General features: G+C 48.6%; 1 protein-coding gene and 1 pseudogene across 1 annotated transcript in view; both read right to left on the bottom strand.

Moving 5' to 3' along the window:
- Positions 1-17,417, bottom strand: part of LOC127192954 (40S ribosomal protein S19-like) — an 877,505-nt pseudogene that overhangs the window by 165,657 nt on the left and 694,431 nt on the right.
- Positions 1-17,417, bottom strand: part of Dscam (DS cell adhesion molecule) — a 574,658-nt gene that overhangs the window by 122,900 nt on the left and 434,341 nt on the right. The window contains exon 16 of the mRNA XM_051150389.1: positions 10,325-10,492. Coding sequence (XP_051006346.1) covers positions 10,325-10,492 — 168 coding nt within the window. The remainder of the gene's footprint in view (positions 1-10,324; positions 10,493-17,417) is intronic.

Below are 17,417 nucleotides of genomic sequence, written 5' to 3' on the forward strand. Positions count from 1 at the left end.
AACTCTGTGCTGTAGGCGAGGAGCCTTCCTGCCTCTCGAAGGCTTAAGTCATGCAGAGCTGTGATTCCTCAAGGTGCATAGGGCAGGACTCGTGTGTGTGTGTGTGTGTGCGTGTGTGTGTGTGTGTGTGTGTGTGTCGGGGTGTGTGTGTGCGTGTGTGTGTGTGTGTGTGTATGTGTGTGTGTGTGCGTGTGTGTGTGTGTGTTGGGGGTGTGTGTCTATGGTCCCTCTAGTTCTTCACACTTTGCAGCTCAAGGTTCTCATGAGGCAGGAGCTCAGGCCACGGAGGAGGTGACACCAAGCCTGTCACTCACAACAACACTGTGTGTGGTAACGGTCACTTCAGTTGGAGTTGGGCAGCTCATACCCAACTCTGTGTGCCAACAGATGGGAAGAGGCTTCCAGCCAAGCTTCATTCTCTAGTCAGAGCCACTAGGGATCGAAGAGACTCAAAAGGACCCTTCCTGTGACTGAGGAGACGGCGGGGAGGACGCACGGGAGACAAGACAGCAGATGCAGCAAGTCCAGGCTGGTCACAAAGTGCGCAGAGCTGACAGAGCTCAAAGGCTGGCTCTAGGGAGGCCTCAGTGCAGAGGAAGATGGTTTCCCCCTGCTGAATGAGATCAGTGTCATGCGGTCCTTGTAAGTTCAGGACCTCACAGCTTGGCCCCTAGGCTCTGCCTCTCCTTGGCTGTGTTGTTTTATGTAAGTTATATGACATCTCTGTTGACTTGGTTTCCCTTCTGTGTCATAGGATAGACATCTATCATAGGGACATTATGAAAGCAATGGGTTCAGTCAACAGAAACAGGTATGACACTGTAATTGTCATTTTAAGTAGTGGGGAGGGAAGGGAGACATCTAAGCTGTAAGGAGCACAGGCAAACTTGAAGAAATGCCATTTTGGTTGAAGATGGAAGAGGCCCTAGAGCCTGTGTGGAAACCACAGGGCAGGACAGCTGCACACAGCAGAGGTGGACTATTTACTGTTGTAAGAAGGCAGATTTAAACAGAGTTGTCTCTTTACTCAAAGCAAGCAAGCAAGCAAACAAAGAGACCACCAATGGTCAAGTCATCCATAAAATAGCACAAAACATATACCCATGCTTACATATTCTTCAAACCATATCTAGGTACCTTGGAACACCTAACATGACATGAGGGCCCTGCCAAGAGTTGTGATTCTGTATTTTTGCTGAATAACGCCAGAAGAAAAGTCTGTGTATATACAGTTCAGATGCAGTCTTTAAAAATCTTTGTAGCCTGAAGTTTGAACCTGCAGGTACAGACCTCAGGGAGTCTGAGAGCCGACTCTGTATGACAGCAGTGTTGAGTGTTAGGATCCAAGCAGTGAAGAGAGTGCTGAAGGCTGCGAGCCAACAGGAAGAGCGTAGGAAATGGCTACAGCCAAGGAAAAGAGTGTGCTTCTCAGCTCAGAGCCAGGCACCCTGGGTTGAGGGCAGGCTGAGGAAGGTAGCTCTTTAGGAGACTCAGAGACAGTGAGGGAGGGGTAAAGTGTTACTGGCTGGATGTGCGTGGGCAGGCACTTTGCAGAGGCAGAAATGGGCGGCAGTGGCAGCACCATACCTGCCGCTCGAAGAGTCCACTAGTCCAGAGGCCGTGGAAGTCGATTCCAAGGTTCTTCGTAAAACCCAAAGCAGGACCTGCGATACAGGCCAGCTACCCTACCCCCGAGTGTTTTCCCAGCACACACTAAGCCACCGCACCACAGGGACATGTGTCCATCCACGTTTACTGCTGTACTATTCATGGTAGCTAAATTACGGAAACAACTTAGGTGCCCTCCAGCGGAGGAGTAGAGCAAGACAACGTGGCTTAGAGACACAGTGGCAATCCCCTCAGCCACACAGAGAACAAAGCGAGGAAGTGGATGCAGCTGGGAGCTGACCACATTAAGCAAACTCACTCTACCTCAAAAGGACAGCAGCTACGTCTTTCTCAGTTGTCAGTCCACTAGTTTTAAATAGACACATAAAATCCTGGATGCCTAGATGACCCCGAAATCAAACAGAGCTGTCTAGAACCCATGTGGGGGTGCATGGAGGGGTGAAGAAAGGGAAGGGTGGGGTAGGTAGGCCAAAAAAAAAAAAAAAAAAAAAAAAAAAGAACATTGCTGCACAAGAACAGCCTTGTGCAGCCTGGTTTAATAAAAACAAAACAAAACACAACACAAAACAAAGACAAGAAAGATGGGGCTCAAACTGCTAGTCAGTGAGGAGGAGAAAGGAGGAGGACAGCTGCCATATAGTGGAGGATGGAAAGGAGGACAGGTGAGTCCCACAGGGCAGTGTCTGTGAGAGCCATGGAGGCTGAGGGCAGCCATGACAGATGGGTGGAGCCTAGGAAGCCTGGCTAGTGCTGGTGCCTCTGAGGGAAGGCATGGGTTCTTCCTTGTCTGAGCACTGCAGAGAGGAGGAGGAACTTCAACCCATGGCCTGATTTTCTATTTCATGCCCTCTTCCCAGGCACGCTCAAGCCTTCTGTGAACTCTGCCACCATGTTTGTCTTCTGCTTTTCTCCATCATCGTAAGAATCCCAACAGCCTAGCACCCTGCTGGAGCCTGGCCTCAAAGCCTATCTTACTTTCTATTATGTTGTAAGACATTAGTTCTGGCCTTGACTTGGCCCTTTAAGAGGCGGGGTGTGGCTCCAAAGTACTCTGAAGCTCCCACCCATCCATCCTGCTCACTGGCCACTCCCTGGACAGGCCACTCCCTCTCCTGCTTATGCCCTGCTCTCTTGTTCATGTGCATCTCTCCCATGTCCATCGTCTCAGCAGAGTAAAGGCACAAAGCTCTGGGCAGCTCTGAGCCTTGCCCTTGAGCTTGACTCTGCCCTTTCATCACACCCCACCCCTGCCTGGGTGCCTGCAGGCATTATTTGTACCTAGGGGCACACCAGGCCCTAGTCTTTGGTCCTCCAGGGTCTCTCAGGAGCTGAGGCCACAGGGAGTCCCTTTCTGGAGGGATAGAGCAATTCGCAGCTGTGAAAATAGAGCCCCCTCCTGCCCCTCAACAGGCCCAGGCACAGCTGCATCCCCGGCCCCGAGACCCCTGACTTTCCTGATCCACCTGTACAAAGGCTGTCCTAGCCTCAAAGTTACCTCCCAGCATACAGCTGCTGGAGGCCTCGCGGTCAGAGCCTTGCCTCAGATCAAATACTTCACATGGAAACTTGATGCCAGATGTGATTAAAAAAAAACCTGTGGAATAGATTTCTTCTCACATCATGTGGCTCCATTAATTGTTTTTACTATTTTTAATTATGTGTATGTTTATGAGTGTGAGTATGTACACATAAGTTCAGTACCTACAGAGGCCAGAGGCATCACGTCTCCCAGAGTTGGAGTCACCTGGCATCAGTGCTGTGAGTTGAGCTTGGGACTTCTGTAAGAGCAACACGTGTTCCTAACCATGAGCCACCATCTCTCTAGACCTCACCAAAACCATTCTTGAGAAACTATCCTGCGCTGACCTTGTCAACTCTAAAGGAGTTTCCACAGATTCTCTCTAATTCTTCTTCGAGGGAGGACAGAAGGTTACAAAGGGAACTAACTGTTGTCTCTGGATCATTATGAGAAAAGTCATTTTTAGTCATTAAAAGTGATTCATTTAATGTAAACTTTACGGCTCTCACATTACCACAGGCAACTTCTGTGAGGTGATGTCAAGGCAGAGACAACTAACGCTGAACTGAGGAGAGCAAGTCACAAATTATCCTGCTTATTGCACTAAATTGAAAAGTCATGCTGGCATTTGATACTTAAGAATTGGCCTGCACACTGCAAAACTGAAGCTGTAACATAAAAATGAGTTTTTGTTTTTTTTTAAACTTTTAGTTTACCTGTGTGTGTGCTTATGTACGTGCACATGCCCGTGTATGCGGGCTTATCACATGAGTGCAGCAATAGAAGATGACGTTAGAGGCGTTGGGGCTGGAGTTACAGGCGCTTGTGAGCCACACAGCTGAGACATTTCTCCATCTCTGAGGAGTTTGTTTTTGTGCTTTTAAATACTAGAATATGCAGCAGTTTCTCTAGGGTAGGCAGAGACTGGACGTAAAGACTGATAATTAGCATTATTTCCCAGAATTGATGGTCTTTGTATATGTATAGAAGTTAAAAATAAAAGGCTAACCCTTAAGACAACAAGGATTAGAGACTGTTTACAGTTTCTAGTATTTTTTTTTCCAGGTCCACAGCAAGTGAACTTTCACTCATTCTGCGTGGCTACACACATCAAGGAGAGATCTACCTGAGTGCCCATTGCACAGGACCATGCCACGCTCTCTTCTCCAGCCATTCTCCACCCTGTGGATGCTGTGCATGGTTCCCTTCTGGGCTGGCTGTTCCCTGTGGGATGAGCCTCCTTCTCCTGACAGCCCACTGCCTCTCAAAGAACAGTGAGGTGCCAGGCTTTCGGAACATTCTCTCTCCCAGAGAAATGTATCCATTTCCTAGCTACAGTCAGAGTCCTGAGTTTGTCCTATGAACTGGGGAGCCCCTTGCTGATGAGGCTCCCTCACAGGTGTCTGCCTCTACTTTCATGGCTGGAGCTGGCAAGTACCTCCTGAGAGTCAGGCCATTGGGGTGAGGACTGGTGTCCCCGCAGCAGCAGCACTGTTCTCAGTAGCTAAGTGGTGGGTGGATCTGGTCTCAGAGGCCATTACAGTGGGAGTGAAGAAAGGAAATGTTCTTTGTAAAAGACAAAGGGATTTTCTCAGCCATAAAGAGAAACAAAGTTATTTTGTTTGCAGGAAAGCAGAGACCACCGTACTATGCGCATTAAGTCAGCCTCAGAAAGAAAAAAATGTCATCTCCCCCCTGATTTGTGTTTCCTTGATTTTATACAGATACATAAGGTCATGCCTGTATATGTGACAGAGGGACAACTGACTAGCAGTTCTAAGTGGAATATATATATATATATATATATATATATATATATATATATATATATATATATATATATATAATGTATGTCTGCACGCATGCATGCATATATGCTTTTATACAGTGGGTTAGGATCAAATAGAAGCCTCAGGAACCACTGCATGACCTCACAGAAATGTCAGTCTGGGTAGGGGCTAGTGTGTGAGGACAAGTTGTTTTTGTGGGGGAAAGTTGCCAAAGTCACTACTCAGTGAAAACATGAAAATCATATTCTTGACACAAAGTAGAGACTGAATTCATGTAAAGTTGTTGATAGATTAATAGCTCACTCATCTAAACTGTTTATTTATTCAGTATTGCCATGTGCCAAACATTGTTCTAGGGCCTAAGATGAAGCAATAACAATGCAGACAACTGTTGCTGTGCATGTGAGAGAGGGCTGAAAATAAGCCAAAGGCAAGAACCAGAAAAGTCCAGTGTGTTGGATGGTGACCAGGCTACTTTAAGGAGAGTGTTACTGGGGGGCTCAGACATGCAGAGTGAGCAGAGTGGAACCCTCATAGGGTGGTGACAGGATTCCTAGACATGATATTTAGGCAAAGAATAGAACATGGCGAGGGAGAAAGGGGAAGAGCACTCTAGAACATTCTAGAACATTTTCAGAGCATCCTAAGTTAGCATCAGACTAATGCTCCTGATGTGTACAGCCTGGGTGTGTATAGTGCCTATGCAGGAATACTGATGATCTCTCTGGGATTAATTCCTAAGGCTCTTCCCCAATGAAAGGTGAAAGGAATAGTAACTAACCAAAAAGGGAAATGGTTAAAGGCTGGCTGGCCCACAGAGATCCTTAACATAGACCAGACCTGCTGAAAGTGCTCCATCTTGACCTCTCAGAAACCCATACCGTCCATCACATGCTAGTCTGTGGGAATGCCCGGACAGTCAAGGCGTGTTAGCATAATTGAACTTCTACATTGCCACACAGATTCGTAATGAAGAAGATGACGGAGTCAGCCACAGACACTCAGTGCCACACAACCTTCAGGGTTCAGCTGCTAACGGGAAGTGGCTCGGGCAAGGGTCAGGCCTGCCGTGACGTGTCTGATTGGTATCATGGAGCCCTGGGAGTCGGAAGCACTTCTCCATTAAGAGCTGATCTTGTCAACTCCGATAGTGCCTCTATGTAACTCTGACTTCTCCTTTTGGGGGGACTGTGAGGGAGTCAAGAAGAGCGCGCTAAATGGTGCGACCTTTGCTGCATACTTGCTTTCTGAGGTCAAGTGCATTTAAGTGGTATGATTATTCACGTGGGCACTTTCATATAAAAGTACCCGGAACTGAGGCTCAGAAGCAATGATATTTCCAACATTAGGAAGGAGTGCTGTGCTAATGGCGGCAGTTTTTTTCTTCAGGCAGCTTTGTGATGGAGATACTGCAGGGATCTTAAATCAAGTTCCCATGGTACAAATACGGTCTTCAAACTTTTCCATAAAGGGTGAGAATTTGGTCCTATGCAATCTCTGTTACATTTTCCTCTTTTTAATTAAAAAAGAAAAATACCAACGTGGTAATTTCATACACAATCATAATTTATTTAGATAGCATTATTCTTGTCACTGGGTTAATGGGTGGAATTTGATTTCCTTGTTTAAGCTTGCTGACGCTTGAGTCGAGGAAGGGGAGGGCTGTTGTCAACAGCAGGTCCATCTGAGGGGACCTGCGCACTGGGCTCCAGCTGAGAGCCTCCAGGTGCAGAGGACAGACAGCAGCTGCTGGGGCAGGTGAAGATGATAAGTGTCCAGATTTTAAATAGTCACCCCTCACTCAGAGGCATGAGATACAGGAAGATCCTAAGTGGAGCCTTCCTAAGGCCACACCCCTCCGCAGATTATGATGGGGTGGGGTGGGAGGTTGGGGGTGGGACACAAGAAGGGAGCAGGAGGAAGTCTCCTTAGTGGCAGTCAGAGCTGTGCTGAGAGGGCCTTACTCCATCTTGCCTCATCCTTGGCCTCTGTTATCTTTTGTCCAAACCCAAATTTCAGTCTTTTCAAGCTGCTGTAATGAGAACACACCCAGCCAAGTGTGTCCTAAGAATCAGAACTTTAATTGTATAGAAACAGGTTTCTAGAGTGTGAGCTGGAAGATTGTACTTTAGTGAAGGTGTAGATTGTGCCTCTGCCCCTCCTCCTCACATGGCAGGGGCCAGCCAGCTCTCTTGTTATAAGGGGTTTGCTCTGCTTGTAATGGTACTGCCCCCATAGCGCACGCAGCTCCGTAAGGCCCCACCTCTTACTAAAAGGATGTGCGGATTTGGTGAATTCGGGGGCATGTAAGCATCCTTCAAAACCTTTGGTGTGGATTTAACACTACATGTACACACACACACACATACACACACACACACCATGAGAAGTTTTCTCTCATACTAAGAGCACAAACAGTGAATACTCCTGGTGTTGAAGGAGTCTAAGCACAGCTCAGGACACCAAAGTCCATGGAGACGTGACAACAAAACCTATCTGCTATTATTGTCAAGATTTTTTATCTGAGCTAGCAAGGACTTGGACACTGAGTCCACCCAGCGATGGGATCAGTAACTTCACAGAGCGGAAGTGTCTCTGACCCTGGCTCTTCTAGGAAAAGCACAGAAAAGGAGAACCAAAGTTTGGAAGGGTTAGCAGAGTGGGGAGGAAGCATATACACCAAGCAAGGTTGTCAAAGGGGAGGTCAGGGTAGGGATGCTGGGAGCCACTGCCTGTGGCTTCAAGGTAGTTGAAGGGAGTAGGCACCCAGGGCTAAGTGCCTCACAGATGTGTCCTGAGCAGATGTGAAGTGATGGGTGGCCTTAGGTGCCCAACACAAGGTTACGACAACACTACAGCTTCCAGCCAGTGTTCACTGCATGACAAATACACTCTTTATTTTCAGAAAAGCATCAGAAAGCTCTCTCTAGATGGCTGCAGCTCCCCCCAAAGACACGCCTCTGAGCATCACTGTAGGAGATGGCTGTGGCACCTGCAGGCAGTGCAGTCCATTGTAAAGAGGGAGCCTTAGTTAGGGCAGTGGCTCTTCTGCCTATGAGTCACATGTGGAAAATGACTTCCTAATTCTAGCCACACAAATCCTGCCCATAGAGGAAGCCTCGCTGTTAGGCTATTGTCTTTCCTGCTTATCTGAATGTCGAATCAGATCCCAAGCCTGCACCCAGGTGACACTCAAGAGCCTAGTCACAGACTCTGCTTCTGTCTGCAGAGATACTCAGCAGCTCCCTGCAGAACAGAACCCAGAGCTGTTCACCTGGCCTCCTGGATGCAGGAAGAGTTGCTGCCATGGCAACTGAAGGCTGCTCTGAGAAGGTGAGGAGGAAAGGACACAGCCTGCTCATGATGGCCATCAGGGGAGCAGCTGCAGGAAATAGTGCTGGAAGGAGCGAGTGACAGGGGTCTGAGAGGACAAGGAAGAGATCAAGCATGCAGCTGAAAGCTACATTTTGGGGTAAAGAATGTGGGAACTTTTGTTCTCTGAGCAGCCAGCATACTGTAATTCTAGAAAGTTAGCAATGGGGTAGGCAAACATTTTAAGAAGATTCTGCTTTTTACTGAAACACACATCCAGACTCAATTTCTGCTTATTTCTGAGCAAATCAAAGACTTCCAGAACTTGGAATTTGGTTCTTCAGTGGTCAGGTATGCTTGCATAAGGAAGAAAAGGCACCAGACTTATCAAATCTATTTTATAAGTGAGAAGACAAGAAGAGAGGGTCTAAGGATCAAACATAAAGGCATCCTGTCACCCACCTTTAAAATTTCAAGACTGGACGTCTTCCTGCACTGAGAAACAGGCCTTGGCTTGTGGCCTTGAACACATGCAATCTTGTCTGATCTTGGAAGCAAAGCGCAGTCAGACCTGGTCAGTACTGGATGAGAGAAATGGCCACTGCATTGTCCACACACTTCAACTCATTTCCTCAAGAGTAATGTTGACCACATAACAAACACTTTCAGTGCTGTGACAGGACTGGTTCAGAAATCACACTCCTTAGAATTAGGCGTGGGAAAGTAACTTTAAAAATGTGGCCAATGAAAGGTGGCAGGATGTTCATCATGGTAGGCCGTACACTAAAGAAAAATTTAACATGGCTCAGCATGTCCAACCATGTGGTAGGGCACGTCACTATGAAGCATAGAAGACTATTCCGGAGACACAAGCACAGTGTCTGTGATATACACAGTGGGCAGCGGGAAGTCAATAATGACCTGGCAGAAAGATGATACCAACTTCTGGAGAAGTCACAGTCATCGGAAGATAACGGATGACCTTGGATGACCTTGGATGACCTTGGATCAAGCTTACAAACACTGGTTGGTGGTGGGAAAGGGAAGGTAGGTTTGAGCGCCAGTCACTCCTCTCTTTCTAAGAAGTAAGCCACACATTGGCTCCCTGATTCTGCACAACAGAAGTCCCCAACATTGGCTTTCTCAGCTCTTCCACAGGATAGACTAACAGCCAGCATCCAATGGCCACTGTCTAGGTTTTCAGTCCTGAACTAATCAGTTAACTCCAGCCAGGCAGGCTGGAGTAGACATGTATGACTTTGTGCGCACGGGCATGCATGCTGATGCGCATTCATGGATGCACATATGAGTGGTGTAATAGGTCACAAAAATGACCTAGAAGGTTCTGTCAATATGGCCGTATGCCAACTGTGGGTGCCAGCCAGGATGGTAGAAGTTGCTTTGCTTGTTTCAAAATGCTTATATGTATCTACAGAGTTTTCAACATTTTAAGAAGAAATAATTCATCATGGTAAAAGAGGAAGACAGTGACGTTATCAATCATTAAAGCAACCTGTGCCTTTCCACTTGCCCATAGACACAGTCTTGGGGTTTCCAAATTAAGCATCTTTCTCTCTTCCCACACTTGAGCTCATGGGTCTTGGAACTAAGTGTTTTCCCACCTACTTGGGTCCAGTGCATCAAAGCCAAGGGGATGTACAATGGCATGTCTCTGTGAGTCCCTCAGCGCTGCTGGCCAAAGCCAAGGGGCTGTACATGTCTCTGTGAGTCCCTCAGCACTGCTGGCCAAAGCCAAGGGGCTGTACATGTCTCTGTGAGTCCCTCAGCGCTGCTGGCCAAAGCCAAGGGGCTGTACATGTCTCTGTGAGTCCCTCAGCGCTGCTGGCCTAATGCTTTCCATTCACACACATCTGCATTAAGACGCCTGACCATCTGAATAGCAAGCAATGGCTTCAAAACGTAGGCAGTGTGCTATGGGCATTTTTATAGGGCGCGGGACTCTGGGAAGCCCACATCAAAGAACGTCACCCGGAGTGGGGAGAGTGACGCATTCTAAGTGTCCGAGTCACTGGTGCGACTTTCTGGGTGGCAGGCTCTGACCAGTGCCACCTACCTGCCTCATCCGCTGTGATGGTGATCTCGTTGCTGGGCTCACTCTTGCCGATCCGGTTCTTGGCGTACATGCGGACGCTGTAGGTGGAGGAAGGGTGGATATCAATGATGGTGGCCGAGTTCAGCTGAGGGGAAACATCTTTGGTTCTTTGAGCAGAATCCCAGGAGTCTTTTGGGTTTTGTTTTTCAAAAAAGAAGAGACAGAGATGTGAGTTTTTTCCCTCTGCCTTGGAAAGTTCACAATAGGAATAAAATAAAATAAAAAAATAACAAAGAAAAGAAAATAAAGGAGGAGAGAAAAAAATAACCCCCTAAGGGGAAATCTCAATACAATGTTTACAGCCTCTTGTCACAGCTGGTCATCAGAGGGGACAGGGGGTCATACACTTATTACCCACACCAGTGCCGGTGGGTGAAGGCTGAGGTGAGCTTGGTACAGGGAGGAACCTTGGGCAAACACAGAACACATGTCCAGGGAAGAGTAGGATGGGAGACACAGTGGTGGACGGTGGTTCAGGGGAAGCCTCGGCCACACCCAAGAGCTTATTCTACTGTGTACCATGACAAGCTCTCTAAATAGTTCAGACATTGATCCCCACCCAGGTCCCTGGTTCTAAAGGGCACAGAATCTCAGCAAAACTCATATATGACCCTTTCTTGCTAAATCAAATATGATAAAACTGAGATCGTTCTGCACAAGCCTGCTCAACCTTAGTGTAAATCTCACAAAACAAATGCCTTGATCAACTTTAATTTTTAAAACTCATTTTTATCCCTAATCTTTTGTGGCAGGGATTCTTTTTCATCCTCAGATGTTTTGAACGTCAGCACCTGCCTGTTGCAAAGAGTTGTCGGGGAATATGTGACAGTCTGAGGAGAAGGGTTTTTAGGGCTTTGGCGGAAGATGGTGAGGTCATCCTAACTGAGAGTTGACTGAGGTTGGGTCACACTGAGACAATGGGTGGAGAGGATGTGTACCCATCCCCCCACTCCCAGGTCTTCTCTTATGATGCCCAACACTCTGGAGGTTTTTATGGACATACTCTACTCCCTAGCAGATTCTAAACTCCACAAGGTCAGAGGTCACATTTGCCATGCAGTATTCATTGTCAATGCTCATTGAGTGCCTGGCTGCAGCAAGGACACAGTAAAGGCATAATAAGTAGGTAAGTGAACGGATGGCAAGCCCATAGACCCTTGTGCCTTGAGCGCCAACTCCACTGTCACAGTAGTAATGAGCATAAGGTGGCTGCCTCGTTCTAAGTTAAAGCAAGACTTGGAAAAAAAAACCCAAAAACGCATGGATTCACACTGCTTGTAAGGTTCTTATTCTTGGGTAATAACACGTAATGGAAATGGGGTCATCCCTATCAGAGTGCAAATTATAAGTATCTTCTGGGTTGGGAAAACTGAAGATAGGGTGTACTGCGACATAGAGAGACCATGGCCAAAGGCTGAAGTGTGAGATTTGACCGAGGATGAAGAATTGATGGGGAAGTTTTATTTCAATAAAGTGATGTCCAATGAGGGGCCTGTCAGAGAGAGACAGAGAGAGAGAGAGAGAGAAAGAGAGAGAGAGAGAGAGAGAGAGAGAGAGAGAGAGAGAGAGAGAGAGAGAGAGAGAGAGAGAGAGAGAGAGAGAGAGAGAGAAGAGCACCAGGTCTCCTGAGGAAGATGTTTGATGCAGGGAGGAACAACCAGCATTTTAATATACAAAGAAGCACGGGAGGAAGGATGGCTGAAGGCTCTATTAAGATTAGATGAAAGTTTCTGGTTGCAAGGACCAATGGAACAGAACCTTTTTCACTGCAGAGATGTGGACAAGACTGAGAGCCTGGAAAGCAATTGAATATCCACTGCCTGCTTCTTCTTCCAGCCTTCCATGTCCCACGTCACAGAAAACATCACCGCAGGGATGAATGTCTGAGCACACTGAGCACTCAGCACTCCCTCACTAGGCACACTGAGCACTCAGTACTCCCTCACTAGCAGTGGGTTCCTTTGCCCCAGCCTGAGCCCCTGTAGGGGGTCTACTTGCAAAACAACCTTCCAGTGTGACTGGGAAGCTCCCCCACCTGGGTAGAATTTACCATTTTCCTGTAGAAAACATCTCTCCAGACATTGGTCCAAGAGGAAGTGAAGATGTTTCCACGGAAATGCTAATGCCTGCTTCTCCAGCTGTCCCCATACACTCCCTCACCCAGGCTTGAACCCTCAGACCTGGTTGGTTTTGCAGCCACACTTTGCAGTCTGTGTCCTCCAAGGATGTTGACTTGGGCTGTGCTACAGCCTTCCCAGTTATATTTGCATTTTTAATTAATTTATTCTTGTTACATCTCAATGGTTATCCCATCCCTTGTATCCTCCCATTCTTCCCTCCTTCCCATTTCCCCTTATTCCCCTCCCCTATGACTGTTCCTGAGGGGGATTACCTCGCCCTGTATATGCTCATAGGGTATCAAGTCTCTTCTTAGTAACCTGCTGTCCTTCCTCTGAGTGCCACTAGGTCTCCCTCCTCCAGGGGACATGGTCAAATGTGAGGCACCAGAGTATGTGAGAAAGTCATATCCCAGTCTCCATTCAACTGTGGAGAATGTTCTGACCATTGGCTAGATCTGGGTGACTATATTTGCATTTTAACCCGTAACAACGCTCTTCGTTTAGAGCACTGGCCTGAGCGCCGTCATAAACACAGGCGCTTGTTCCTGTGGCTCTCGAGTCTGTGGGGATACTGATGGGCCTATTGGTTTCTGTCCTTCCAAACTTGTTGAATCTCAGTTTCGGGGTTACTGTGATTATGGATGGACATTTGTGGTAGAAATCTTTACTGTTCTGGTCATTATGAGAGTTTGGGACAACTGTCTCATTTGATTGAATTCTCAGGACTGCCAAACCAGTGTTTGCTTTTTCACTGTGAAAGTCTAGGGACCCAATCTACATACAGATTGTGAAAACTGGGAGTTCTATTTGACCTCAATGGTGTTACCTCAGCCTCAAGATCCTTCTCCCACAGCCTTTGACCTCCACATGCTCTCCTGGACATCTTATGAGATGGTAGTACCAGTCATCTGCTTCAGGGCTGTGACACCCCAATAATGTCCCCGCAAGGTCTTGGCTTGCCTTTACTTACTGGTGGGGAGGGATGATGCCCACGTAGTTTTGTCATATACAAAAGAAGGCAACTCTGGCCGAAGACAATTGTAACGCTGCATGTTTGCTGGACCAGACTGTGGCCTAGCTCAGCAAGCACGTACTAGAAGCATCTACTGGAAAGCGTCATACTCCAAGTGGTTGGTGGAGAAGAGGGAAGTCCACTGCTGGCTTCACCACTGCAGATAAGACCCGCCCCCTGCTGCTGGCTTCACAACTGCGGATAAGCCCCGCCCCCGTGGACTGGGAAGCAAATTTATACATGAGTGGGTTCAGCTTTAGGTCAGATGCCTGACTCTAGAGGGTGACAGGTCACTAGGGACAAGAGTAAAACTGTGGGCTTGGCCTAAAGAGATGCAATTAAAGGCCAGAGACCAGAATGAGCACGGGGATGGGGGTGGGGGGTGGGGTGGGGTGGGGATGGGGGTGGGGTAGGGTGGGGGTGGAAGTGGGGTGGGGATGGGGGTCGGGTGGGGTCGGAGGTGAGGCTGAAACTTCTAGAAACAGAAGAACAAAAAAGGCTTGAAGATCAGGAGGGAGCTGAAAGGAAGACTAGGACCAATACGCTGGCACAGAGACACTGGAAAACATCTCTCTGGGATAGTAGTCCCTAAGAAGTTGCTAGAGGGAGATTGTGTCTTGGGCCCAGATGTAGCCTTTTGTCGGAGGACTGACCACAGAGAGCCGCTGCCCACCAGGCTGCTGTGCACTGACCAAGGTGCTGAAGTTCTCCATGCTCTGGGAAGTGGAAGGAGAGGAAAGGGGCCAAGAGAGCAGGCCTGGAAGAGAAAGGCGTTGGGGCAAGTGACGGGAGAGGAGGGATCAAATGTAATAAGGCATAGGGTGGGGAGGCACCCGCCCACCTATGCGCTTGACACCTGTGGCGTTGTTCTGGGTTTTTACAGAGCGGGTGGTCAGAAGTAGATATGGACATGGGCTTTTTAATATCATTATTACTTTGGTGAGCAGAAAGCCAAGGACACTTGTGCATCTTCACGTCACAGAAGGAGGTCCACTTGGCCAAGCGGTGACTGATGGGCTTTGGAAGCCCTGTGTGGGTGAAGAGTCCCAGGCAGCCAGGGCAGAGTGGGCCCTGCACATCTGGTGAGCTTCTACTTCCTGGCCTGGATTGATCCAGCCTCGGCCGATGCACTGGCAAGAAGCCTCTTTGTCAAGAACAGGAAGGGTGGATTTTCGTTTTTGTTTTTGTTTTGCACTGGTGGGATGTGGCTTTTGTAGAAAATTTTTAAAAAGTAGATGAAAAGTTCCTTCGCAAGATGATGGCACTGCTCCAAATGAGTGGAGAGCCAGGGTTCAGTGAACATTTAGTATGAGACTAGCATGGATGTCAGGAATGCTGGAGCGCAGAGACACCGTGAAGGACTGGCCAGAGACAGGACACAAGGGCGCTTCAAATGGACGGTAGAAAATAGATGTTAACTGAGAATTACAGGAGCACGGGTAGAGAAGGGGGAAGGCTGGTCAGGGAGGAGCTATAGCCTGAAGGACAGGCTCTCTGTGAACTCAGTTCAGAAATTGCGTCTGTTTCTAGGTTGTGCTAATGAGGTTTACACACCTAGATGTTACTCAGGAAGGACACAACTCACAAAGATGCTGACAGCCAGTTTACAGAACTGAGTGCAGCCTCTACTCACAAAGAGCGAAGCTTCTCCTGCCTTTTTTCCCCCTCCCTCCCTCCCTCCCTCCCTCCCTCCCTTCCTCCCTCCCTCTCTCCCTCCCTCCCTCCAGCCTTCCAGGGGTTTCTACTCTAAGGCTGAAGTATGTAAATTAAACACAAGAAATGCTCCTTTCACATCTATGCACACTAGACAATGTACCAAGTCTAGGGACCTGGAGAAAGAAGAAAAACAGAGCTTGACTCTGAAAAACTTGCAAGGTACGTGATGGGGGATGGAGGTGGGGGTGGGGGATAGGAGGTGGGGGATGAGGGATGGGGGTGGGGGTGGGGGATGGGGGTACACACTGAGAGTTCTTAGATGGTGAGAAATCCCATCAAGAGTAGCTTTTGGGGACCTGCATCACGTCAACCATTTTCATGCATGTTTGAGCAACACAAAAGGCTGTACTTGTCGGCTGTTAACTGTGTGTCTGACAATGAGTGAGGCATTTTAAGTGTACTTTGGTCTTAAGGACACACTAAACATCCATTCAATGTGCACTGCCCATCAGGTATTCAAAACAATGGGCATCGTGCAAATAGACCTAGCAGGCCGAGGGAGCCCAACCAGCTTCCAGGCCAGGTGACTGGGTGACATGCACAAATAGGTACAGCAGTTAATACACATAGATGTGCACAGGCCCTGCCATGGTAAAGGAGCACTAAGGAGGAGCAGAGGGTCCTGTGGTCCAGTCTTCCTGCCAGAGGAAGCCTTGGCCTCTACAATGGTCTTTTCTTTCACAGAGGAGGTTAACAGAAGAGAGACAGAGGAATAGCAAGGTGATGCTCAGGCCAGCAGAGGGCCAGGGTGAGCTGTATCTCAATGCTCCCTATTGTTGGTCTGGGTGGATGCCAGCAGTCTGCAGGGAGGGACCCTCCTTGAAGGTGGCAGAAACCTGGCCTATTCCTCAGTGGGAGGTTGCTGTGTGTTCCTGTCACAGGAACACAGGCAGCCGGTGCTCAGCCTGTGGGAAGGTGAGGCGCCCCGGTGCTACCTGGCTCCTGTTGAGTGACTCCATGCCCACCTGCATCTCTGCTGGCTCTCATCACTACTGCTCCTTTCCAGGCAAGTCTCTGTCTGGCTTCACTGTTTCCTTAAAGAGCTATATTGCAGGCCTCTCACTTCTGAGCTGCACTCTGACTCGTTTCTTTAAAGCCAGCATCAAAGCCATCCTTTCTCCCAGCTGGCCCTAGGCCAAGTGTGTCTCAGCTCTGAGCCCTGGATGCTGCTCCACTACTTTCCCTAGGGACACTGTGACTTGGAGCTGCACCGCCCACCTCAGAGGACTTCCCAAGACTTCCTGCATGCACCACTGCCATCCGCAACTCTGAGACCAGTGAGCTGAGCCACCCCTTGTTCTTATGTGTGCCCCAATCCGGCTATCCTAGACACGATCCTTAAACCACTGATCCACACATGGCACCTTCTCTGAGTCTCCAAACCCTGATTTTCCTGACCCCTTGCTTCTGTAAATTCGCCTTCACCAATTTCTGATTCTCTCTCCCTGGCACACGGCTGGTGAGGCATCTCTCCTGCTGGAACTGCTTTCCCTAGCTGTCCTGAGGTTGATTTGTGGCTACAGCTCTGCTCAAGAGAGAACGGTCTTGTGCCTCTGAAGAGTTGTATTATTAACCCTTGCCATTCAGGGGGCTCTCCCACCTCACATCACCTATAAGAAATAGTAAAATTCTGACCAGATGCCACAGTGGTGTTTTTCTCTCTCCATCTAGGGAGACAATATGATCCCAAGGGGGCTGGAGGCCTCTGGAGAAGGCCCAGTGAGTGGCTGTCACAGTGCAGATATCTGGGTCAGTTGTGTGTGTGGGCTATGGACTGACTGACTGTTCCGTGGCCTGTCCCGGGACATTTCCAGGGGCCTGTTGTAGAGCCACTGTCCCTTACAGGAAGATGAGCCTTCCTCATTCTGCATAAGCTTACTGTCTGCCACATCTGGCGGACACTGGCATGGCTGGAGCCCAGGGCTCAGGATGGGAGAGGCAGGCTTGCACTCTGAGGCAGTCACCTCTCTGAAGGAGAGGAAGGTTAAAGCAGGCCAGTGGCTGGGAAAGACCATAACAGAAGCCTGTTTCTGTTGGTACGCACAGTCGCGCCTGAGGTGGTGGCAGGAATGCCTACCAGGGCCAGTGGGGCTCAAGACTGAACTCCAGCCAGGTCATTAAGAAAGGGCCAAACGTGGACACAGAAAGGAACCTGGACACACTCATGCAAGGAATGGACCGGATGGAAAGAACCTTCTGAGATTCG

Source organism: Acomys russatus, chromosome 8 (genome assembly GCF_903995435.1).
Source record: "Acomys russatus chromosome 8, mAcoRus1.1, whole genome shotgun sequence".
In the NCBI taxonomy this organism is placed as follows: Eukaryota; Metazoa; Chordata; class Mammalia; order Rodentia; family Muridae; genus Acomys; species Acomys russatus.